Below are 26,340 nucleotides of genomic sequence, written 5' to 3'. Positions count from 1 at the left end.
AAGCCGTAGGTTGTGCACAACTGTCTGACACAATGATTCGCCTTTCACGCGCTAAGCTTAACTAGCATGTAGCATGCGTAAGTCAGTCACTTTGCTTACGTAGCATGCGTAAATCAACTAGAGGGAACAGACAAGTGCGAACAGTAACGCATCGTATGAAAGACAGGCACATAACAGGCTCGCCCCGGCTGCTTCTGGTCGACCTTGATTGTTAATACTAGTTTGGCGCATACGAAATGTTGGATTTTTAAACGAGTAACGAAAACTTCGTATCTTTTTTGAAAGATATTTATTTAATCGAAATATGATCTATTTACTTCGATATATTTTTCTCAACGTGTTTTTAATACGTAAATGCCATTTTTAAAGAAGTTATGGTCTTTCGAATGAGCAAACTCGACTTATAAAAAAATTACACGAATATCCGCAGAACTCATATAAAACTCAAAATAAGTGAGAATAATACAGAATTTTGAAACAATTTTTTTTTGGCAAGCTATGATAATGGTGATTCAAAATAGGACCATAAAAATAAGCAGGAAGATGAACATTTACACGTAATACAAATTTGGTAAAGAAGGTTAATTTATGGATAATGAAGGCTGAATTGAAAGTTCCTACGATAACATTAAAAATTGTTACAATTTCTTTATGTAGGCCACTTTCGAGCTTTAATTTAAAATAATAGAAAAATAAAATAAAATATAAAATTAAATGTGATTTTTGATAATACGAAATCAACGCAGCAAAAATTCACTTATACTACTTCTGCTTTAAACGGCTCATATGTATGTATTCCGGGAGTCGCCTTCTTTCACTTTTGTATGTACTCGTTACCAATTAAACACATGCAAGATGTCTGTAGTTGTTATAGACAATTTTGTAAAGAAATATGTTGTTCAACGTAAATACTGTACAACATAATTAATCTTAATACCCAACAGTCTGATATACTGTGAAGGATCAGGGCAGATCAGAAGGATTATAACTTGACAATGATTTTTTACTATTAATTTTCGGCTTATATTGTCATGAAGAAGGATTACTTAAATGTCCTCCCACCTGTTGCCGAACACCCTATACAACGCACCATTTATTCATAAAATTCTAAAGAATAGCAAAGTCATCCATTCGTGTAATAAATTTTACCTTAACGCAAAATACGATCAAAAGTACAGTAACAAAAGTAAGCGAACAGGAGTTCTTGTTCAAAAATAAATCAAAAGACCGGAATAATATTATTTCACCTAAAAACTTAGTTTTCGAGAAAATCAAGTTTGAAAATTTATCGGGCACGCGCGTTACTGAATATGCAAGATTCGCCGAACGTTTCGGTGCTTGATCTACGGTTCCTTCTTCTTGGATGTAACTATTGCATATCTGGAGAATTCTCGAATATTATTTCCACGGAGATTATTGTATTTGGATTGTTCAATTTTATTGGTTATTATTTTATTGGTTCAAATTTATTGGTTCGAATGCCGCGACTACCGCGGCAAAAATGATTTTATAAATTCTTTAAACATCCCGCTACGCGTTACAATTTTAAATTTATTATTATTCATTATTTATTATTGTTTATTATTATTCACAAAATTAATTTAATGTACGTTACGTGAAATACAAAGTCGTGGTCGTCACACATGTGCGACGCTGGCAGCAAACGTCTTACAGAAATTTCTCTTTCTACGCTTTATATAAAAGTCTTTATTATATTAATTATTATTCTCTCTTCGCATGAGAAATGGCTTGGTATCAAATAAGTAGTATAAAATAAATGAAAAAATAACTCACGGGTAATGATGAATTAAACTCGGAGTATTACAAGTCGTGTTTCGTAATCGGCCAAGAGGAGCCGATAATAAGGGAATACACGTTGACCTACGACATGGAGCGTTAATTGCGTACACGTATAAGGAACTAATTATCTGTAAGTGAGAGTCGCCGAAGAGGCTTTCTATTCCACAATATCCTTGCAAGGGAACGAGTAATGCGATCAACAGCGGAGACTCCTTGTCGGAGGAAATATCGAGATAGCGGCGCAGCCAACGGATATTGGCATGATGATAGGCCAGATTGAGGGGAACTTTGTTATCTAGATTACTTAGGGGAGTAGAAAAACATGGCGTTGTTCCCCGATCCACGTTACGCCATCTACACGAATAGATGTATTTATTCGCGTGTACGGAAACTTGTCGGACATTTAAGAACTACGTGTTCCCGAGTTTCAATTCATGTGATTTCATGCATCATTTGTTTATGTCGATAGACAATTTTCTAAGCGATCGTGTTTTCTCTGAAGAGAATCAAAATTATTCTTATTATACAATGACCTATAGAAATAGTCAAAAGATGTTAAATAGTCGCCGCTATACAACAGGCCTGGACAAATATCGAGATAAATTATTTATTTTGATTACTATTATCTTATTTGACTACGTGTTACTTCAAATAACGACGCGCTAGTTTATTCGAACGGTCAAATAATTCTTCAAATGACGTTCCGTTGTTCGGATTTAAAAAGTTATTTCTTACTTTATTTGTCATTTGACCCAAGATTTATTCAAATATTTGCTTCATTATCCGAACCATCGATATCTACATACTTTATTGTAGTCGTGGACACGATATTTTGAGGTCTTAAAAAGGACCGGGCCATAAAATAATCTTGTCGCGGTAGTCGGCACGATGAACTTTGATTTTAATTCGATTTGGGCGCAAGAATTCTTCGTAAAAGTCCATTATCTCGACTACCGCAAGATGATTACTTTATAATCCGACTGATTTTATGACCCCAAAATGTGTCCGTGATTATGCCGAAACGCTCAGCATATTTAAACAAATCGATCTAAGACAAAAAATCTGTATACAATACTATTTATCGTATAAATTAGTAAAGATTCCATACCGCACCTTAATAATGTAATTGTTTATCCGAATACTAATGTGTCCCTCATTAATTCAGTACACAAATCATATCAGATTTACGTTAACTGAAAGTCGAATCATAGGCAACCTTTGTAGTATATTCGTGTCTTTCACGTCTTAATGAAGTATTGTTATTGGTTAAACCTGACTATCTTATTTTCTAGTACGTGATAGCTAACAATGTAAGAAATGTGTAAATACAGTGATTTATTAACCCTTAACTATTATTGCTGGTCAGTGAGACAGTTACTAATTACTTATTTATAACTGTAAGAGAAATTGTAAAATAGGGAACATTTTTAATCCACCTGCTTCCACTCGATCGAACTTGGAGAACAATTGATTTTGATTTTTTCTTTAACACTTTCATGTCAATAATAACGCAATAAATATTAGCGGTTTGTGAAATCACTATTGCGATTGCGAAAATATCACTTTAATGTATTGAAGTACATGAACTAAAAAACAGCGCAACACATTTGATTTGATTTTTGGATTCTGTAACGAAATTTACGAAGTTGAGAATTTTCACAGACGTCGCACCGTTTATTAATCATGTCGTGACAACTCGCACAACTCATTTGTACAACAAACGGATAAAAAAAATTGCGCTACTTTAGCGGATAAATTGTGAAACGAAGAAGTAGAATGGCCAAGGACGGGTGAAAACGAAAGAGCAGAGAAGAAAGCGAACCTCCTAAATCGTCGGGGTGTCGACAAATGACTTTTAACCGTGTTCATTCGTTTGTTGATAAATTATTGGTTCGAGACGAGCAGGTGTGTCAGGAGCAAAAATAAGTGTACCCGCGCACACGATCGTAGCCCGGTAATTTCCACCTTTATTGTTTCGACTTTCCGGCATTTCGAGCAACAACTAAAGGGTGAAAGAAGGTGAAAGAAGGATGGCGACCGACTCAATTACAGTTGCTGAATGACGCGATAATTGGGATCAAGATTGATTGTCTTCCTTCCTACTACACTCTGACCTTTAGCTGGCGAAAAGAATTGCAGCCCTTTCCTTTCTCCTCCTTTCTTTCTTCAACTCCGATGCTTATCACGGTAACATGTGAACGACCACAATACGCATACAAATTCTGTAGTAATGTTAATTTAAGACGTGGTCGTATACAAATCAAAACCTTGACAATCTAATAGACAGGAGCTTAACCTTTCGCGGACAAATGTCGACACAGTGACTGCATCAGGAGTGTATGTCTTATTCCAGAATTTGCATACGTATAATTCGATTCCAATGAATGAACATCCTTTCATCATACCCCCCTTTCTCATTAAAATTTTAACAGCAGTTCTATCATACACAGGTGTTGCAGGTGTTATTTCGTTAAAATTCATCAATTCGATTAAGCGTTCATGCATTAGTCCTTTGACGTATTTTCTAACTTTCTCTTCCTCGACTTTTTAAAAAAGCCAGCACGCTTAAAATTAATGTCGTTCGATGAATTAAACAACAACGATTTTAACAGGACGTGCAGCTTAAACGTTCGTTCAATAGAAAGGTTAATAAAAAAGATGCAAATTTTGTAACTTTGAAAGTATTTTGTACATTCACAATAATAATTGTACAGTTGTTTTCCACGTAAATACTATTTCACAGATGCTTCCTCTAACACTACTTAGAACGTAGACTAAGTATTAAAACTTGATTCCCCTCGTCTACACTATTTTCGATTAATCTGTCTCTATCGAAGCTATGCCGTCACGTTTTCACTACAGTCGAAACACAATAGAATGGATGAAAGAGGCGTATTGATTGCATTTTGTATGTATTGCGAGCAGCAACGATGGAGGTAAAATGTGCCGTATCGTTCGCCCGTTAACTTAAGCCGATTAGGTTTACAACAGGCAAAGTGAACATGCTGGTCAGCCCCGAAATCAAAACCGGCGTAAAAATTAATTCCTGCGACTGACTAATTGCTGTACGGTCACCGACCGATGGAAACGCGAACACTATTACACATGAATTCATGCTTCAGAACATGTCACACGATCGTTATCTATCATCATCAGTTAGTGAATAAATTGTTGAAGGTACGTGAAAATTACATGTACATTGCGATGTAGAATCACGCTACGGCGGACGCGACCTGTAATTATTATTTACCTTGATTCAGACAGTATGATTATGGATAACGTCTTGCGACGTCGTGTTCTGTAGCGCGATTTCATTTGACTGTATTCTTTTTGTTACCTTTCTGTTTGCCGAGATACACATATTTACAACGCGTGTATTCTTAAACTAAAATAAGAGTTACATTAAAAAACGATCAACAATTATTGACATTATTATTCAAAACAACTGTACAATCCCTATTCGAATGATTAATTCGAATAACAAATAAAGAATGATTCGAACAAATAGATCGAATAATTTGTTGCGAATAATGAATAGACTGTTATTCGAATGAAATATTCAATTTAAAAGGAATTCATTGGAACAATTATTTTAAATAAACATTTATATTCGAAGCAATTGGTACAACAGCTGTATCGGTATAACGAATTCGCATCGCGATGCCGCTCTAAATAAAGACACCCAGCAAAATTTGCAAAATGATTCTCTAAAAACAGAGCGCGAAACGCGACGCGCCGAGAACGAGATCAAGGACTGTTCCTTGGAAGGTCACGGAAGAGGTCGATGACTTTTCACCTTGATAAAGCTCCGACGTCGAACGTGGCCAACGAACACGATCCTTCAGACCGGGTTTAATCCTGCTTTATAACCTTTCACACATCTCTCCTTGCGCTCGTTCGCGTGACACATCTCCGGATCGCCGGATCGTCGCGGAGGAAGGCGAGAATTCACTGCCGAAAACGGAAGATCGGTTGGCGTGGAAGGAACGAAAGCGTTCGGGACAGGATGATAGAGAGAAAGTGTAAGAGGAATGCGTGTGAACGAAGGGTGAACCGGCGCGTTCGGCACGGCGGAGAAAAGGAGAATGGTGGGTGGAGACGTAGGAAAGCGCACAGCCGTTGCAAGAGCTGCAGACCGGGTGAGCAAGATTACTAGGATTTGCACGTAGATTTGCATATCGATTTTCCCGTTGGAACGGTGTCGTATGGCGCCAAGCGGCACACGATGTCCCTTAATTTCGGCGGCAGAAGTGCCTACGACATTAGCCTCGTGGCTACGTTTAAATACGCTTGTTTCACACCGATTCCGGGCCGTCTCTTCGTCTGTCGCTGAATTAGCCGTGTTAACTCGTGTAAGAATCAGCTGAGCCGTGTATCGCGTGTGCACTCTTTCCAGGCGTTTCAGACGATTTCAATCGAACCGAGAGAGTCGTAGGTCAAAGCTTGTCGAGAGGTTCAACAGACGAGCGCAGATACTTCGAATTGAAATATCATTTTTCATGATTTTAATATCATTTTTCAGCGTTCGTAGCTCGTATTACGTGTCTTGACAATGTTTGGCAATCATAGCGATGTCTGATCACGTCTGATCATGAGGAAGAGTAAATATGGATGATCGGACTACTCGATAATTAATATTTCATAACAACTTCAGAACGATAACTGTTCAGACTTTGGAATGCAAGTAACTGTAGTTTCGAAGTATTTAAGGCAACGTATATTTCGTAGCACTAACCGGCGAGCGTAGTATTAAAGTTGATTTAAGGGGCCCGCTGATAAGAAACAGTATTCTCTAGGGAACCATGCGAAATGTTTCGCTCTAATTTTAATGAAACTTTAATGATATTTGGAGGATCTCCGGAGACGTGGGCACCCATTATAAATCTCGCTTCCCAACCACATAATATCTCGTACATCCTTTTCAAGGTAATCATTCGTGCTTTCATCTGACAAGCAGTCGCGAGTTACGTCTCCGCGATGATCTTAATTAAATCGTTTCATGACCTTAATACGCTGTTCTCGTCCTAATTTTAGAGCGTCGTTCGTTTGTAACAAGAACTTGTGTTAATTATGTATTTCGAACGGCAGATAGAAGAACAACGCTTCATTGTTGTCTTACTTTATATTATAATTATCAAACTAAATAATTACGATAATTTTTAGAGCCAAACGTGCTGATTCGGTCTGACGCCGTTTACCTTTGCTGTGGAAAATATGCTCCTCTTGTCTAAAGCTATACTCTAATCGAATGTCGCGGTGACATAATCTTTGTTGCTTGGACAATTGACAAACGGAATGGTTTAATGCGAGGTGGGACCAAAAAGAAATATCAAAAACATACCTTTATACCAACAGCTGAAAAGACCATCCTACTGTACGGTAATGCAACTATTTGCAAAGTGATTTGAAAGTGTCGCGTACGTAAATTGTAACCGGAAATCTCGTCACCGGGGCATGAAGGTAACCTTTGACGCTTCGTGCGCCAAGGATGAGTCCATACATCGAGTCCGCACTAGAAGAGCGTCGAGCTTGCTGAGAGGATAGTGGTGTAAATAAGGGTACCAGGGCGAATGAAACATGAAGGAGAAGGAAACGGTGGAGAGCAGCGTGCAATTGTGCTCTACTCAGTGGGTCGAAAGTTTCTCCCTGGCGGGTACACATTATTCCTCGAAGCTCACGAATGTGCTTAATTAGGCGATATTTGAGGAGGTATCCCTTTACCATCCTCTCGAGGTCGGCTTTATGCTTGCAAGCTGCTATTACGGAAAGCCACTGAATCTTCGTAAGAAAGCATGCCTACCCGGCTGTTGCTATCCCCTCTGTCCTGTAGGCGTCTTACCTGAACTAATATTGTTAGGGTCTAATTAGTACCATCCTGACACCCGTCTGATCTTGTTCCTCCATCCTCTTCCAGACCCGTTCTCGCCCACTTCCATATCGGTACCTCCTTCCCTCCGCGCACGTGTTTTACACCAATCGTTTCCTTCCCTTCTGTCTTTCTGCCTTTCGTCTGCTTCTCGATTGTAGGGGAGAACTACCAGGCATGGGACACGTATCAAATGCGACATTACTATTATCTCGAAAATGGTGCGTCTTCTATAATAAAGTTATACTTATTTTGTAACTATATTACGCGTATTTAATCATTGGACGGCGGATTTTTATGCAAAATAACAATTCTTCGAAAGAAATAGAAGCCAATTAGAATGTCGGTACTGCCTCTAACAATTTTTATGGATTGAAAATAGTGCGATGACATTCTTAAGATTTGATGTAATTTATAAGTATATAATAAGTAAAAATAAAAGTATATAATATATATTATAACTATATAATATTATATCTGCTTACACAGTAAACGACACTTATAACATTGATACGAATGTTACTTTATTTTGTTACATTGACCCGTTCAATGTACTTTTTAAAAAAATGAAAAATAAATCGAGTAAAGGTGGGAGAAACTCGTTGACACAAATGTGTTCTTTTCATAAAAGAACTGAGCCTTCGAATGTTTCAACATAGAATTAGATAGATCGTTTAGCTTTTTTGTTATATTGTCCTAAATAAAAGTGTCCCATTCATGGCAGTGCTCCCCTACACTGTTCACGGATTGTTCCTTGTGTTTGGTCCTTTATGGCAACTTACACGTGCCCGTTTACATCCTTCGGTCCTTGCAACGCCTTGTTTCAACAGCCACGAGAGTTACATAAGTGCCAGACGGTGTCTAAAGTGATAAGACCCAACGGATGCTCGACGCGTTATTACGAGCCACGCGGGTACACTTAGATTATGGGGCAAATTTTGTGGATCCGTTTAGTTGGCTAAGTAGCTTGTTTGACAGACACGCGTACTATTTTTCTTCGCTTAACCCGAGAAAGATAACCTACGTCGCAGAGGCGCCTGCGAAGACTGTTGATTTTTGTTAATTTTTCATAGAGGTCTAGTGATTTAAGTTTAAAATTACTTAAAATATAAAAAAATATAATATAAATGCATTTTATTTTTACAATAATGCCAAACCTTTAAAATGACTAGATTAACTTAAATAAATATCCATTGTTAGTATAAAATTGACGCCTTAGAAAAGCATGCGCCTCTGAAGCGTATGGTTATCTTTTACGTACGTTGTCATATGGTTATCTTTCTAGGGTTAAAATAGAAAATGTGGGCGACAATTCCGTTTTGACCCAAACCCGATGGATTATCGATGCCCGTCGATACCGTCATTTTAAGCAGCCATGTCCGATCATTTTTATTTTCTCTTAAATTAGTTGGATCCGATCTAGAATCGTGGCAATCCGATCTCTTATCCTGAACATTCTGCATTTATCGCTGATGTTATTCCGTGATGTCGGAAATTAATTAGTTTTTGATCAAAGGTTCGCTTCAAAAATAAATTTTAAATCGGTATATTATACTACAGTCGATGACAAATTTTGTATTTTAGTATCCATTTTATCTTATACGATGTGTTACTTGTCATTTTATCACATTTCCTTCTCTTCTATAAATTTTATTCTGTTTCGCAACTGAACAAATGCCTTTCTATATTGTATACCAATGAATTTTTTTCGTATAATAAGTAAATAAATAAATTACAGCATTTATTGTTCATTTATTTGTATTGAAAATAGCTCTTAGAAATGAATTATTTCAAACAGATATTCCTTATTTTTACATGAAATTATATTCGCCAAGGTCTAACATGTATTCTATGAAATTTTTATACGCTGTTCACACTAAAGGATAATAGCTAATATCGTAGAAACAAAGCCGTTATAGCAAACCATTGAACACACTCGGTCGAATATCCTGTGTGCTCTTAAGTACTTTCGTGCGAGTAGAAATCATTTTATATGTTAATATCAAGCGCAAAAGTTCGCGCACGATACGTTTAATTAGTCTGAAACTTCTGTTTTGCTACTCCGCACTCGTAATAATCCTGCGTGTCTGTGAATCGGTATTAACCCTTAAATGCATGATTTTTTCTTTTGAATTTTAAAAAATCGTTTTTTATAGGAATGTAGTCATAGGTTACGTAAAAAATAAATAAAAAAATCTAGGTAATAATATTGAGTATTTATTTTGAAAAAAAGTTGTATGTAGACTTTTGGCAACAATATGCGTTTATTACTAAAATTATTGTAGACGTAAACAAATGGTCATGTATTTATATTATCTATTAGTATAGGAATTTTCACATTATTTATAAATGAAATGCAGCAAAGCAATTGCGATTTTTGTTGTGTGACACAAAGCTTTCCTTTATAGGAAACTCGAAAGAAGAAAATATCTCTCCAAGTAACACATTGAAGGTTATCACCCACCACATTCAAATGTCAAAAAACATATAACTTACTCGCCAAACGTAATGTCAAGTCTTTTATTTCACACATGGTCTATTGTCTATTGTTATCAACGTGTGTTCGGAAACGCACATACTCAGGTTTTTGAATAAAATTAAGTGGCACTGGAATGTAGACAATTGGCAACAATATGCATTTAAGGGTTAACCGTTTGAATCCCAGGGGTCATTGAGAAAACACGGCCGAAAAATGCCGAACAGCGCGACAGCGCTTGTCTTAATCGATTGCGAAGAGAACCAAGCGGCGCGACAGCGCTCGTCGAGGTTGACAAACGAAACGAAAGAAAAAGGAATTAAAAAAGCAGCTATGCGATGTGCGTGATCTAAACAGCGCGATCGCGCTGCTTGAAACTCAAACGGTTAAAGCGCGCACGTGAAAACCAGAAGGCAATTCCTGTTGCAGCTTATTAGAACATCGGGCTCGCACAAGTGGCATGGAAGTGCGATTAAACGCAACTTTAATTACGGTACATTCGCCCGTTAACAATATTCTCGCGAACCGTCTCTGTGTACACGTGTACACGGCCGCGCGAGCGTTAGACCCACCGCATTAGAAGCAGAGGAAAGTCTTCAAAGTGTATGCGCAACCTATCTGCAATTTACCCGCGAGTGAAACTCACTCGCGTACAAGTGGTTTATAATACAGCTAATATCGGAAGGTCTACCGCCTCCTCGTAACTCGGTCGTCGCAGCGAGCTTTAATGCGATTTAAGGACGCCGCGCGTCGTTACGTACGCGTCGATGACTCAACATAGGGTAACAAGCTGGGAGAACGAATCACGGAAACCGAACAATTTTTTCGAGACTGTGCTAGATAGGGTAGAGGAGCAAATTACTGCGCCCCGTTGGCAAACTTCAGGAGTTCTCGTTGCTAAAAACAACTGTAGCAATTTAACCCCTTAATGCACAATTTAAAAAAAAAACCGACCAAAAAAAATCAATTTTTTTTATCTAAGAAAATACATATTTGTACCTTAATTTCAATAAATATGTAAAAAAAATGCAAAAATTACTAAAAATTCAATAAAAATAGTGGATAAATAATTATAGTGAATATTGAATCGCATTGCAGATCGAATTTTGTACCCATCGTACTGTTTTTCAATTACCAGTTACTATTTTGAAGGGGAAGGAGGAGACGAAAAAAAAACTGAAAAATATTTAATTTTACCTAAATTTGTAATAATATAATAATAATATTTATTAGCTGAAAAATATATAATAAACTAAAACTATTCAAAATTTTCTTTTGTATGGTAAATTTCAAAACAAGGTGCAGCACATAGCCCAACATTCCTTATTTCAACATTAGAAAACATACCTTTTATACACTAAAAATCCAATTTAATCTCTATAAAAATAGACCATAAAACAAAAACGTTTTTATATGTTGACACTAATAATATTTGTAAAAAATAAAAAACAATTGTCTTTGAAGAAATTCACTTTGATAACGTCTACTTTACTTCACGACTTGCTCACGAATAATACACTAAATGTTCATAAGTGCCATCCTAAAAGTGCATATTTTATTCCTGAATAAGCAAAAAATAGAAAGAGATCGGAGATAACTGGAGAGTAATAAATAAATTAGTCATAACAAAACTCACAAAAGTGCCAACGCTAATTAGATACGCAATAATGGATATAGATAGATAGAAACAATTACCAGGTCAGAGATGCTTATAAGCGTCACCCTAAAAGGCCATATTTTATAATCCCAAATAAACAAACTTTACAGCTTACGATACAGAATTACACGATGAATATCAATAAATTGAATGTTTTCCTTGGTTTTTATTAAGTTATTTTTACTGCCCGGATATATTCGAATCTGAACATTTTAGCGACATAAGTTGCGACGCCGACCGTATATATACGGGTCTGCACATTTTGGCCGGTTTTGCACGCCCGTGTTAATACGTTTCTGCGCGTTAAGGGGTTAATTGACATTCCTTGGGAGCTTGAAGGTTAATTTCGAAGTTGCTTTCATCGATATCAATTTTCCCATCAAAAGCAAATATCGAATCGTCTTCGAATATTAGAAGAGAAAGGAAAGTTCTGGAGCCTGTGTGTACTTATGATCTACAAAGATTAGTTACTGTGCCTCGGTTACTGTACTCCCTCCCTGAATGTTGAGCCTCGATAACTGTCTACAATAAAAAATTAATATTTTTCATAATTTAATCATTTTCATTTTCTATTGAAAAAATGTAATATCGTAATAAGTCAGTTGCAAAGCAATGTTTTAAAAAAATGAGTAGATTAGATGGTTTGATTTAAGTTCCAATAGTAACCTTTAAGTTCCATAATTCCATAGTCCAATTTCCATCAAAAATGCATGAAAACCGCAGTTTATTTATTTATCGAGGATTTGGAAGAATCCAAATCAATATATGGAAGGCGTTAATAACGGACACAATGATAAAGTTCGCTTTTATAGAATATTTTTCTGGATCCGTTCAGACTGTAATGGAGCGTATTTTTGTTTCAGGGCCGATGTAATCGCGACAAGCCACCCTGCAAATATTTCCATCCACCACAGCACCTAAAGGACCAGCTTTTGATAAACGGCCGCAATCACTTGGCCCTGAAGAATGCGCTGATGCAGCAGATGGGTCTCACACCGGCCCAGCCGCTCGTGCCTGGCCAGGTACCGGCAGTGGTACGTCCGAACTTTAATGCATACTTGCACCATGTCTTCTGCTGTTCACACATCCACATATTTTGGTTTTCTTTTATCACGATCGACATATTCCTAATTTTGTCTGTGTTAGTCGACGATTACCACTAGACTACCCCTTACTGGTAGGCTACGCTGGGTAAATGAACGACAATCCGAATCTTTTCTTTTTTGTTATTTTTCATTCTTACGCAATATCGGGATTAACGTGAAACGACAGTAACCTTGGGTCGTTTGAAAATTCAACCAATTTCAATAGATTGAGTTTTGATTATAGAGTAATAGATAACGTAGTCTCTATTCTTAACTAATAGATATTATGAAATTTGCTAAACTAGTACTAGCAAGTATGTTAATGAGTAATACCATTCGCTTGTTGAATACTTATTTGAAAGGATAACCCTGCTGTTTCGAGAATCACGTATATACAATCGGGCAAATTACGTCGGATATTATCGATACTAGATTCGTTGCACATCTCGAAAACGAAACTTTGGATTACTCATTTGTCGCCTGATGGTCTGATTAATCAGGTTATAGATCGCCGAAATTTTCTATACGTTACGTAGTCGTCTCAATTCCCCAGCGCCTTGAAATTGCGGGCATTGCATCGAGAGATGAAACCTCCGCGAGTAAAATCTAGCACGCCGCATGTTTTTGGTCAATGTCATCCCCTTTCTCCTGAATTGTATCCATGAATATTGATAGACAGTCAATATCAATGAATTTCTCTCTAGAAAGAAACAGTAGCCTTACATTAGTTCACCTAGATCTGCCACGAAACTGTCATTGAAAAATAGAATTTTGTCGGTTCGTCAATATTGTTTTCCAATCGATACTATCTATCACTCTGACGAATCAACAAAATGCGAGATGCGTTCTATTGGAACGAGTAGTCCGATAGATCCGATCTGTTTTTCTATCGTGTGCCCGCGCCAAGATGCGCGCTGACATTGGCGAACAGAGAAGAAAAAATTCGGTCGCGCGGAATCAAGTCACATCATTTAAATGCCCACATGCCTTTTATTCATGACATATATTCATAGTCGTTGCTACGTGACATCGAACCCTATACTACTCGTATGACTGCCTGTCTGTCCCCTATGTTTGCCGCTGTGGCTCTCGTGGTTGTGGTTGATTGTTGGTGTGTTCTCCAATTACGTCATTGGTGAACAGGAGGCACCGGCACCTCCGGCACCACACCATCACCTTCAACAGCAAATCCAGCAGCAACTTCTCGCTACCCACGCCTTTATGGTAACTCCTGGTTTTGGTTGGCTTCCACTAATTTTTTAGTTAAATTAAATGAAGCGCGGCGGCGACGGATCACTGAACGAACATCGAACTGGTCTCGTTGTCGGACTAAAATCGAAAGTCGAGTCTCTATCTTCAAAAGCATTGGACGATCTCCGATTATTGGACAGGTGTGAACATCGTTCGAATTGCCGGTGACGAATGTGTAGAAAAATTGTTACGTTGATCGGTGATTTTACATTTTTGTAACGTTCGTATTAACAACATTGTTGTACTTTCTGATGCTGCAATGATGCGTGCGGACATTTTCATTAGATGCAATCTGCAGTTCAATGGTAATTTCTACTGCATTACGTATCATCTAATAACGATGTCTATTCAATGACTATTACATCGGATAAAAATTTGTTAGCTTGCAGGACAATCGTCAAGTTTTCGGCCTTTCGTGGTTCTGCACAGACACAATACACGTATACATTGTATTTTACGATAACTCACGGCATGTAATCATTCTTTAATTAAGTATGAAAATTGAATAGTTTAGTTACTGTTATTTTTACATAGTAGGGTAAGTGTGTCAATAATTGTGATCTTGCAATAATTTTACTTATACCTAAAAACAACATTATTAAATTAATGATATTGAATGTTTCAAATAAAATTTCATTTGTAATTTTGGTTCAATTTTTGTTTTACAAAACAAAAAAATAAACTATTATATTTATAAAACACGTCTAAATTACAGAAAAAGAATAATATAATCGACTTCTTGGATGTATTTTTTTATTTTAAGCAGTTCGTTAATTGAAATAAAATTACGTTTTGCTTCTGTTACTGTGCATTTTAATTGGATTAAGTTTTCATATTTTTTTCGAAGCGTACATATAATAAATTATGCTAAATAATTTAAAATACGGAATACTTCATGTTTTTACATTTTCGTTATAGAATTATTTACCTAGAACTGGTCACAGTAATTGAAGTACAGTAATTAGATCAACGTGATTAGAAAAATCGCACTAACGAATAGACAGTAACTAACTGTGTATCAGTTATATCATGTCACATATTAACAATAATATATATTTTAATTATGAAAAAATTCCTACTTATACCCAAGACATCTACGTGTAACTTAAATGTTTTAAAAAGTGCGACATAGTTGAAAGAACTATTCAATTGATACATTTACCCTAGTTATGAAATAAATTAAAATTGTTTACAGTATCAAAGAATGATTACATTACCCTTTCTACAAATGCATTGTTTTAAGAAATTAACCGAAGAACTTTCGTCATCGATTGTAATTCGAACTGTTTTAAGCAAGAGCTTTTGTACAGTTCTACGTAGAAAATCACATGGGCCACATGATCGCTGAGACATGCGCATTCAAGTTCAAATCCATAGGATCAAACTATAAAAATCGTTCGATTCCACCGTCTCCGCCGCGCCACTTACAATTAGTATGCCTGTAAGTTTAGTAAGCGGTTGTACGAATGCTTCGACTTGTTTAAGAAAATACCGCACCGTAAATTGAAGGAACTTAATTGCATGCCTCACGAGATGCTCCGTTTCGATATCCAAGGCGATGAATCGTCTAGTTCTCAAGTTTTCCTTCTTTTAGAGGAGTAAAGCATGGAATTCTGCGGCCAAGTTCGAATCGAGCCGACTTCTTCCCTTCCGAACGGCCCGAAAGACTGATTTGATCGGTTGCATTCTTGTATCGTCGTAAACACGATCGATGAGAAACGGTCCGGAAGCGAAGGATACGGCTGCGCGCAAGTCACGTCGTCTTTCAAAAGAAAAATTCTTATTTCGATCGATGCCCATTGTCAAAGCCGATATTCAACGGCGATGTTTTTTTTGGTAGTCGGCGTGCCTCGCGTTCGAAAAGCTTTCTCTATACGCCAAACAAAAGTTCGGAGCATAAGAGCAGAGATCCTTTAGAAAGAAGAATTATCTGCCTTCAAATTACCTGCCTTCCCTTCTGGAAACCTCGTTCCCCACAAAATCGAACGCTTCTTACAGGAACGCGCGCGAGCTTTCGCTCAAATGGGAATTAGGGAGAAACAAGGAACGATTAAGACTCTGTGAGTAAACGTGCTGTCTTATATTTTTTTCTTGGGATTTTTGCTCGTTTCTTTTAAACGACGCAAGTTGAAATTTATCTTGACTTGTCTTTCAAGAATAATTCGTTCTCGTCGCACTGTCATTTCTCGGATTAATATCTACCATAGTTTAACATTAGAACCGCGCACCTTTCTTGCTAAAATACAAATATGCATACAAAATGCATCATAACAAAAATATATTTTTTCCAATATATATTTTATGCTATTTATGCTATTCCTTCTACTTATCTTCATTAAATTTTTTCTATGGCCCTTAATGAAACATTTGAGAAACTAAAATAGTTGTCAGAAACTTGATATTCAAATAGTGATTCCAAACAGTACAATTACCAAACATATTAAATTTCGTAATTAACTAGGAGAAATCATTTGTTAACGTTGGGACAGAATATTTCAAATTTTTTACGAATCATTGCCTGGATTGTATATATAAATCATATTCTTAACTCTGTTTTTCTTCGCTGAGAGAAGGTCAGATTAACGCTTGTAAACATTAATAAATGAATTCAACGAAACATCGTGGTACAAGATAACAGAGTCCAGTTTTCACGCGAAAACATTTCTATTGTGTTCATCCCTCTTTTATAACAACCGGTCTTATCTAGCACTCCTCAAAAAAGACTGCGGTCAGACCACAATGGTAAAAATTGAATGATCAGCGGAGCCGATTACTCTCGCAGCTTTGTCTTTACAACTTTATTGTACATCTTTCTTCGTTGCTTCGTCAATAAATTCCTTGTTAATTTTATCGTTAAATTCATTTCTTACTTGCTACCAGACTGCGGATCTTCATGCAAAATAAAAATTGTCTAAGAAGTCAGTGTAAGAAACAGAAATCGAATGAAACGTATTTCCATTTTTAATCAATTTAATAAGTCGAAAATATTGCAACAAAATCATGTACTTCTACCAGTGCCATTGTATCTGATCACTTCATTTTCGTCATAAATGTATACAATCCGGAGTCTACTAATTATTACACTGCCGATTTTATACATTTATGATAAAACTGTCTCTCTCCAATTTTTTATTATTGTTATTATTATTGAGGAAATACATTTGTATTGAATTTCGGTTTCTTACAATTAAGTTGAAATACTTTTATTTCGCATAATAATCCGCATAATAACCCGCGTGCTAACTTAGCGTTCGACGAGAGCAATGTAGTAAAGAGAGATGTTCACAGCGTAATTCTAACACTCTATGATTCACAGGCGCGTATGAATGTTGTTAACGAAAACAATGGTAGATATAGAATGTACAATTGAAAACATTCGAAGTTACGTCTGTCAATTCTTTGATCCTCGGTTGAAATACCTGTGCAAGCTCGGTAGACATCTTGATAGACAATTAACAGCACTCACAGGGTCTTGGAGCGTTCGAATGAAACGTACAGTTCGAAACCGAGCGGAAGCTAACAAGCCAAAAGTACACGATGCCTGTGCTGTCCAAGCTTGACTCGCGAGTAAATTCGGCTACCCTTATCCTATCTATGTTCTCGAGGCAACTAAGACGCTAAGCATGACTCAGCTACTGTTGTACGCGTCGATGACGAAAGTTCGAGTCTGCCACTATTGCGGCTGTTTTTGTTAGAAGCGATCAGTGGAGGGAACGTAAAGAATGTAAGAGGCATCGTTCCTGGACAGCACGGCACTATGCGACACAAAATCGTTTTCAGTGCAAGGGAATCGTCTGTGACCCGACGCTTCGACTCGTTGGGAACCGTGTCGACCGACACGGTGGAGGAAGCGTCGGATCCAGGCGGTTCCTGTTTCTCACATTTCGATACAATGTATATCGCATACTGTACGAGCTTGGTGGGTCACAATCGAGAGCAAGTTCGAAGGCTAGCGTAATAAAGGGGCACTTAACGAAGACGACTTTAATGCGGAGCAAAGACGGGACCAGACTCGTTCTAATCCGTGTTACCTGGATACTTTCCGGGTGTGTTTTCACAGGCGACGAATCCGTACCTGACCAGTATGCCGCAGGTTGGCAACACGTACAGCCCGTATTTCGCACCCAGCCCCATCATGCCGGCGATAATGGGGCCGGCGGATCCAACCGGAGTAGGAAGTCCTCTCGGCGTGGTGCCGCAGACAGTAGCGATGCCGCAGAAGATGCCACGTACCGACCGCCTCGAGGTATGTCTACCACCAAACTACATTCAACAACAACAACAGCAACAACAACAGTCACAACAACAGCATGGGGCCCAACAAGGCGCAGCCGGGGCCTCAAGGTGCCCGATGGCCGCTCCCAGTACCGTGTACCAAGTGCCGGCCGGTCCCCCCAATCAAGTGTCGCCCGTTTCCACGATGCAATCTGTCAATCATCCACCATCCCCTACCACGATCACCACTACCTCCTTTTGTACTCCCTTGCACAACCCTCATGCCCACCATCACCCGATCCATAACCTGATCTACGTCCACGCGTATTACTGAAGTCGACCGGTGCTTTCCATTCTTTGTTTCTTTTCTTCTTTTTTTAATTTCTTACTTCCGACGCGGCTGTTTTGTTTCGTCGAGTCACCATTCGACTTTACTCAATGTAGAAGTAGGTGAGAGGAGACCAAACAGCTCGTTCATCTGAGATTTTAAGCGATGAGGCTTGACCTTTTGTGATAACTTTCCGAATATCGTTTCAGATTTCAAACGGACCGAACCTTGATTTGTCCTTCAGTACAACGGGGGCACTGACCAGAGCATATTTCCAATGCACTAACGATTGCCATAAATTTCCTGAAATATTCCCGATTCATATTTTTCGCAATTATTTGCAATCTTCGAATTTTTCAAACCAGAACGACGGTGTCCTGGCGTTACGCAAATACCACGCCTCTTACACAAATACAATGCTCTGGTTATGTTCGCTGGATACCAACATATTTTTTTCCAATCGCATTGCGTCGATGCGAAAAATATCCGATAATTCGTCGTCACCGAAGGTCAAGATACTTTCATCGGACCATCTTAAAAGTCCGATGCAGACCAGCTGTCTCCTCGGAGGTCCACTTGCGCGCTGGAAACATTATTTTCAAGTAATTTGAGCCGACTAGTCGCGCGAATATGTGCTTTGATTAAAGTATTTTTTCGATACCGTTCAGATTTCGAAGGAAAGGGAGTTGATCCGAGAAAGAAAAAAAGAAAAATGAAACTGAGAATCTGTGTCAGGCGTTTTTAATAGAACAAACGGGAAAATACCTGGGCTGGAAATCAGTGATCGCTCTCGTTGATTCTCCTGAAAATACAGGGACGAGCATCTAACAGAAAAGCTATATATTTCTACACATTTATTCACGGCAGTGGACATAATGCACGTATATTTGGTGAAACAGGTACTATGATATTCTTCTATGATATCTTTTTTTTTTTTATTAACGACGTACGTTTCCTCGTATCGAAAAGCTGTCTACTAGCCGTGAAACGCGATCGATGGATCACAATTGATTTTATATTCTTTTCCGTTACGTCCGAGGACGGAGTAAAGAACGGTAGAAAGCGGTCCTTTAAAAACTTGTAACTTCTCCGATTGTTAGACAGTGGATTTTTATGCAAAATAAGAATAACTTCCATCGAATCGTTCAACAATTCCGACGTAACACACGAATGAAATGTTTTTTTAGCTTTTTTACTTATTTGAAATTAACTATACTAGAGCAGATATCCAAATTACTGCCACCTTAATCGCGTAACTTTAGTTAATTATTCAGAAGTTGTTTAACCTAAATTCCACTACAATTTGCAGAATAATAATGCGTGAGATCTCTTTTATTGAAGACATTTTTTTATGTAATAAACATTACGTGCTAATTGTTAATGAATTGAAAATTTACAAGGAAGTGCAATGTATCTATAATTGTCATTAAAATAATCGTAGTTATTTTTAATCGTCATCGAAAATTGATAATTGTATATAAGTACAAGCAACATGAAAGAAATTACACGATTTCAATCAAACATATTTCAAACATGTCGACAGAATAAAAGAACGCCACTACTAATTATTATATACCAACGATAAAAGTCACTCTTTTCGAACTATGAATGAAATAAATCGCACTCGTACTTTTCACATGCTAATGGCAAATTCATCTTTTAATATTAATTTATATTTATACAATTGCAATATGTTTCCCTATTATTACCTAAAACGGAGCCCAAGTTTAGCATTAAAATTTCGTTTCTCTACGATTCTCCACGCATTATTTCACTATTAAGTAAAACAATCAAAATGACAGTTATAGCGACATTGACAGTAATTGGGACATCTACCCTAATTATTACACATCGATGAAACGTGAAAATTTGTCAAATACAAGAATGCTTGTTAAAAGTTAACGAAGTCTAGTGGCGTTATTTTCTTTTTACAATGAGTAATTAACGAAGGAAACTTTCTTACGATTGCAATGTTTTTCAAATGAATTTGCATCAAGATCCGCAGTCTACTGACCGGTTCTATGCGGTACCCACACTATCACGTTGAATTGCTCGGACCGTGGCGGAGAAATACGGCGTCCAATACTACTGTCCAAACGATAGCCTTAAATTTCAAGTAGTATTAGCACGAAGACGCGTATTCCCGTCTACAATCGGAACGATTCGGCATGGTAATGGGAGCAGCGCAGTTTAGTTGGGCCGAGCTGATCTCGAAATATCCGAAAACCGCGGCGGGCAATTTAGCAGAGCGTAGGAAGCTTCTTCGGCTTCTTACCCGCACTGCGTGCGTGCAGTATTGCATCTTGCACATTTTCCTACAGAACCGTCGAACTTGTTCCATCAACTATACGAATTGTGAACGCTGTCGATGGTTTAGCTTTGTACGAATCGTGTCGCAAGAATGAACACGGGCTTCGTGTTTTCGATCGCAGTCGGGTCGCGTTTGTTCGTCCGAATCCCATCGATATCATAACCGTACCGATATTTAACGAATATGATATCGGCACGAGATGAACCGCGCGGAACCAACAATTTCACGAGTCGCTTGCAACCGGGCGAACTGCGACGAAACGAAGTTCGCTTAAACGACGAGTCGAACGCGGAACAACAAGTCGCATTTCTCGGCGAAGAGATGAGGGGGAGCGTGTAGAATGAAACACGAACATGGCTACACGATTCATAGATACTCATAGTAATTTATCTTGTGGTTAACGTAGAATGCGGCGAAACGTTTCGATTAAGAGGGAGCATTACACGAGATAGGAATAGAGCTCCGGGCTAATCATGGAGATTACCTTTGCGGAGGTTGTATATCGATAAGATTAACACATACTATAATGGCAACGACGAAACCGTGATGATAATTATGATTATATTATTAAATTATTAAAAGTACGCAAGTGTGGCAGGATGTAGGTCGGCTCAGAAGTGTGCAACATATTCGATCGGCTCAATGATCCATTGTTTTGGGAAGTTGGGGGTCAAACGTTTGTTCCTTCAAGTGAGATAAGTCGTCGAGGATGAGATGGCGTTTGCAATCCTATCGGTTAGAATTATTTCAATTAAAATTGACCGTTTAACAAATTAATGTGAACTCGTAATGGTTGTTATGTCATTCGGCGATTTACTGGTACTATTTATACAATTTAGTGCTCGAATCGAAGACAAACCAGACTGTCGAAGTTCTTTTAACTACTCGCATTTACACAAACATCAAAGGTACATCGAACCTCCTTGAAAACAACTTAAAGTTTCAACTGCAATTCATTTTGACCGTCTAAATATTGCTTTCTACATGAACGTTTACTTGATTCTTGAAATGAATTAAAAGTTACGCAGAAACTTGCTGTTCCAACTCTGTCGCTCCAGCGCGCTTATGGGAAAATTGATGATCCCTGTGAAAAATAAACAACTTAGTTCGTTTGTCTCGACGTGGTTAAAAAACATAAACAAACACAATTTATATGGTTATTAATTAAACAATCGACAGCTTATTATATGTCGCTTTCTCCATATTTTAGAAAGCATTCTTATAGCATTATTGTACAATATTCTGTTTATATTTGGTATATTTCATATAATAACACATTTATTGACAAATATAGTCCACGACGCGGCAGTGTTCATCTTTCACGGTGTTCCATTTGTATTGCCATCTATATAAATTTAAATTTGTTAAATGAATTTCATTTTAAAAAATTAGATTCAAATAATATACAATATCTTAATAATATTCATAAAAATTTTCTGAAATCTCATATTATTTAATAAACGTCTGTTGCAAGTAAAGATGTTACTAATACGAGATTTTACTATCACCGAAAAGAATATTAACGTTATTCATCTATCTCAAATCGAAATACGATTTAAAGTGTCCGTTATCAATTCTTGATTAGTAGATCTAATGTAGAAATACAATAAATATACATTTCTTTACCTCCGTGAGAATTTACTAATATTTGTCGAGATACGATTATTTCAACGCGAAGTACAGTTAAAATGTCAATGACCATAAATTAAAATATTTCGAATCCGCCATTTTAACGGGTCCCGTAATCCTGGTGTTAATTAAGCCACTTTAACGTCTCTGTCGTCGGCGAACGTCTTTCCGTCGGAATCGCGAGGAGCGTGCCGAATTCGCGCAAGAAAACGTTTTAGAAGTAACAATAATGTTTCTTGCCGGTCTTCAAAAGTTGGGTTTCAGCGAAAACTTTCGGTCTGTCGTGGAAACCGCTGTAAGTTTTCTAATGTTCGAGTTCACAAATTTCCCCGGAGCCTGTATCGCATTATCCGCCATCCCATTCCAGGCCACACCTCACTCCTTCTGTAGCTTTCGCGAAATTAACAAGTTTCGCACAACAGTTCCGCGAGGAAATGAATAAAATCGGACGGGCGCGGGGGCGGGCGGGTTCGTATCGACGCGAAACTCCTGCGATTCCTTCCGCAAAATGGCAAAATGGAATTCTTCCTTTCTCAACCCGACAGAACAAGCAATGGCTCTTCGCGGACGTTGAATTTAATACGTTCGCCGTGTATTCGACCGTAAGGTATTCATCGCATGCGCGAATTCATCTCGAGATTCCTAAATTCGCGATCGAAGCACGTTCCCCGAACATCGCGTTTACCAGAATTTTTTATACTTTTTCTACTACACGATTCAACTGATACATCGAACGGTTTTCGTATCTACGAAATATTTCAATTTCACAAATGGAGCCTCGATTTGTTACAATGAATGTTTAAGTTCGTTTTAAGAGCCGGTAATGAAATGAAATTGATCTTTAATAGAGAATTGATCTAAATTTAAAATGTTTTATTGAAAGAAGAAATACGTTCGTGTTTGACTTTTATCTTATGCAACTGATACAAATAATTTCTATTTTGCAAAAAGAAGTTCCGTAGTCTATTTGTGACAGAACTGCATAAGCCCAATACAAAACTGTAATAACATTATACGAATTTGAGAATATTATTACATTATTTTCTACTTATTACAATTGTTAAAAGAGAAAAGACATCTTCACTTAATTTATGTTTCTTACGATTAACACGATTATGTACCCGCAGTTTTCTAATATAGTTCCTTTAAACTCGAACATTTACCGTTGAGAATTTCTTAAAAAATTGTCATTGTTATTAGATACAACGCAGTCGTTGAAAAGTCTATTAATAGGCTTCTGGTAATTAAAGTGTTCACTTGGACAATTTTTGTTTTGCATGGAGATCCGCAGTCTGGTAATCGCCGAAGTTATATTTTTACTCGACGCATTTGTGTATCTCATCCATCATAATACAGTTACGCACAGTCAAATATTTTTGTTTTCACGTTTGATGTTTAACAGTTGCAAGCGACAATAATTTGGACCGTATTTGAAAACTCTACGCCATAGCGGTGACCATAAGATTTGCAAGGTTAAATGCAAGTTGGTAACAAGAGTGAATCGAAATAAATTGCTCTAATTACACACGTTCATTTCGAAGTACATACTCTTACTGACAAACGATGTTACTCACATTTATCAGTAATTTACGTAAATTGATTATTGATATTTCTTTCAATTATCATAGGATAGAAAGTATATGTTTTTGTGTGTATATACAATTATGATGCAAGATCTCTACACATTTACAAACGTGCTTAAACATGCTTAAACGACCGTCTGAAAAGTTCGATAATCATTTTACAGATGTTTTTTAAAATGTCCCAGCGTTCAGTGCATTTTAATTCTTTCGGAAAATTGTACATTTCCAATTTGCAAAGAAAGAATGGTCAAAAAGGAGATTAAAATAATTAAGTAAAATATGGCATATTTTACATTGGTACATAAGCATAAATGCTCGTGTGTCTAACGTTTTCTGAAAACCTCATCTGTGATACTTATACCATTACGAGAATTGGTCGCTTTCGGCAAAAATGGGTCGAGATAACAGAATCATGACAATGAGCATAACAACCATTCTGCTTTGCATCGTAGATATGTCTGGAAAGATTGTAACAGATAGAAGATAGGTAGACTATCTGAATAAAAGTCTCCGTTTGAATTTCTCGGCGATGGTTGCACATTTCTGAAGCCCGAAATTTTAACCTTTTAAAGAATCTATACGTTCGTACGTATGCAGAAACATAGTTCAACGCGTCGAACCAGTGATGCATACGCACACAGCAACACGTGTACATAGTAGGTAGGTTAACAAATTAATTGTGTTTCGTATTGCGGAGGACGAGAGCCGAAAATAATGGACAAATCTCTGATCGAACTCACTTCTATTTACGTTGTGTCTTATAATATGTACAATATTTGAGTCGTCTAAACACGGAGAATTAGTGGTTATTCAAAGTTTTTAGTCTAAAGTACTTTTCCAGCCTAGGCTAACCTAGGATAAAATCGAGATAGCTGTCTTCTTTTTAACACTTTCAGAATTTGTTTGATTTGTTTTTACATTAAGACTCGAATAATCGATCGCGCTTCGACTTTTCCCTTATAATCCACCCTGTTACAATTCCTTCACCACGAAACAATTCTTCGGAATTTTCTTACGTCTTCTGGTTTCCTTGGTCTGAGGAATAAGTACCGACGATTAGGGATTAATGATTAAGTAAAATCAGAGAGTGAAGAAAAGGAAAAAAAAGGAAAAAAGTATATGCACTGTAATGTCGTTAATTATTAACTATTACAAATAGAATTCGGATGATATATCGATCGATCTATCAACTAACCACAATTGGTCTTACGATAATTATATTATTATAATATTTGGTAAATATACGATAATAAATGATAATTACTAATCGTAAAAATGATAACCTATTTGTGATGTAATACTTGATGACTTGCACTAAGTTCGGGTCACAACGAAATTTATTGAGCGATGAATTCAAATAAAAGAAATATAATTGAAATTAAAAACAAACGCACAGACTACATTTATTGAATCTTTTTTGTTTTATGTTTACTCAACGACCAAACGAAGATAAAGAAAGGAAAAAAAGCAGATCAAGTGTGTGTGCTTTTTGTGTTCCACCTTTTTTTAGTCTATTGTGATCTCTATATACATATATATATATTTATCTTGTGTTTCCTTTCGATGTAATGTGCCTTTGCTCTTTTAGTTGATCGAACTTGTGCGAAGTATGCTCAAATTGTATTATTACTATTTTTCTGTTTTTTTCTTTCTATTATTTGTAATACTTTGCCTCATTGGAAAAAATACGAACGTTTCCATAGCGCATATTCCGCTTGCAAGAGGAAAAAAGAAAATCACGAATAGTTTTTCTATGTAAAATAACGTTTTCTTTCATTACCGTTAGCTTTTTGTTTCTACCGTTTTATTTATTTCTTTTGTTCGTTTTTCCTTTCGATCGCTAATTTACCGCGATGAAACGCCGACGCTACCGGTCAAGTAAATTGTACAGAGTCGAGAAACTTGTTTGTTAGCTCTCTATTAACGAATTTCTGCGTCGAACGACGAGCAAAATCCGTGTCACGCCCATCTCACTCTGTCTCTCAATTTAATCCCGTCTGGATATCTTGATGCTCCTCAATCTCCAACCCCATTCATCCATGAGGAATCAAAATAATAAAAACAAAAAGGAAAGAAAATAATTTGCATATCTCCCGCAGAACGTTATATCATTGATGGTTTTTAAATTAATTGCCTGCT

At 37.2% G+C, this 26,340-nt stretch overlaps 1 protein-coding gene across 1 annotated transcript in view; it reads left to right on the top strand.

Annotated features, from left to right (window-relative positions):
- Window positions 1–12,564: 12,564 nt before the first annotated feature.
- LOC117221116 (uncharacterized) overlaps window positions 12,565–26,340 on the top strand; it is a 50,625-nt gene continuing 36,849 nt past the window's right edge. The window contains exons 1-4 of the mRNA XM_076526562.1: window positions 12,565–12,597; window positions 12,663–12,833; window positions 14,028–14,108; window positions 18,196–18,381. Of these exons, the coding sequence (XP_076382677.1) occupies window positions 12,565–12,597; window positions 12,663–12,833; window positions 14,028–14,108; window positions 18,196–18,381 (471 nt within the window). The remainder of the gene's footprint in view (window positions 12,598–12,662; window positions 12,834–14,027; window positions 14,109–18,195; window positions 18,382–26,340) is intronic.

This window comes from Megalopta genalis, chromosome 15 (genome assembly GCF_051020955.1).
Source record: "Megalopta genalis isolate 19385.01 chromosome 15, iyMegGena1_principal, whole genome shotgun sequence".
Classification (NCBI taxonomy): Eukaryota; Metazoa; Arthropoda; class Insecta; order Hymenoptera; family Halictidae; genus Megalopta; species Megalopta genalis.
This window is presented reverse-complemented; position numbering and strand designations above follow the sequence as displayed.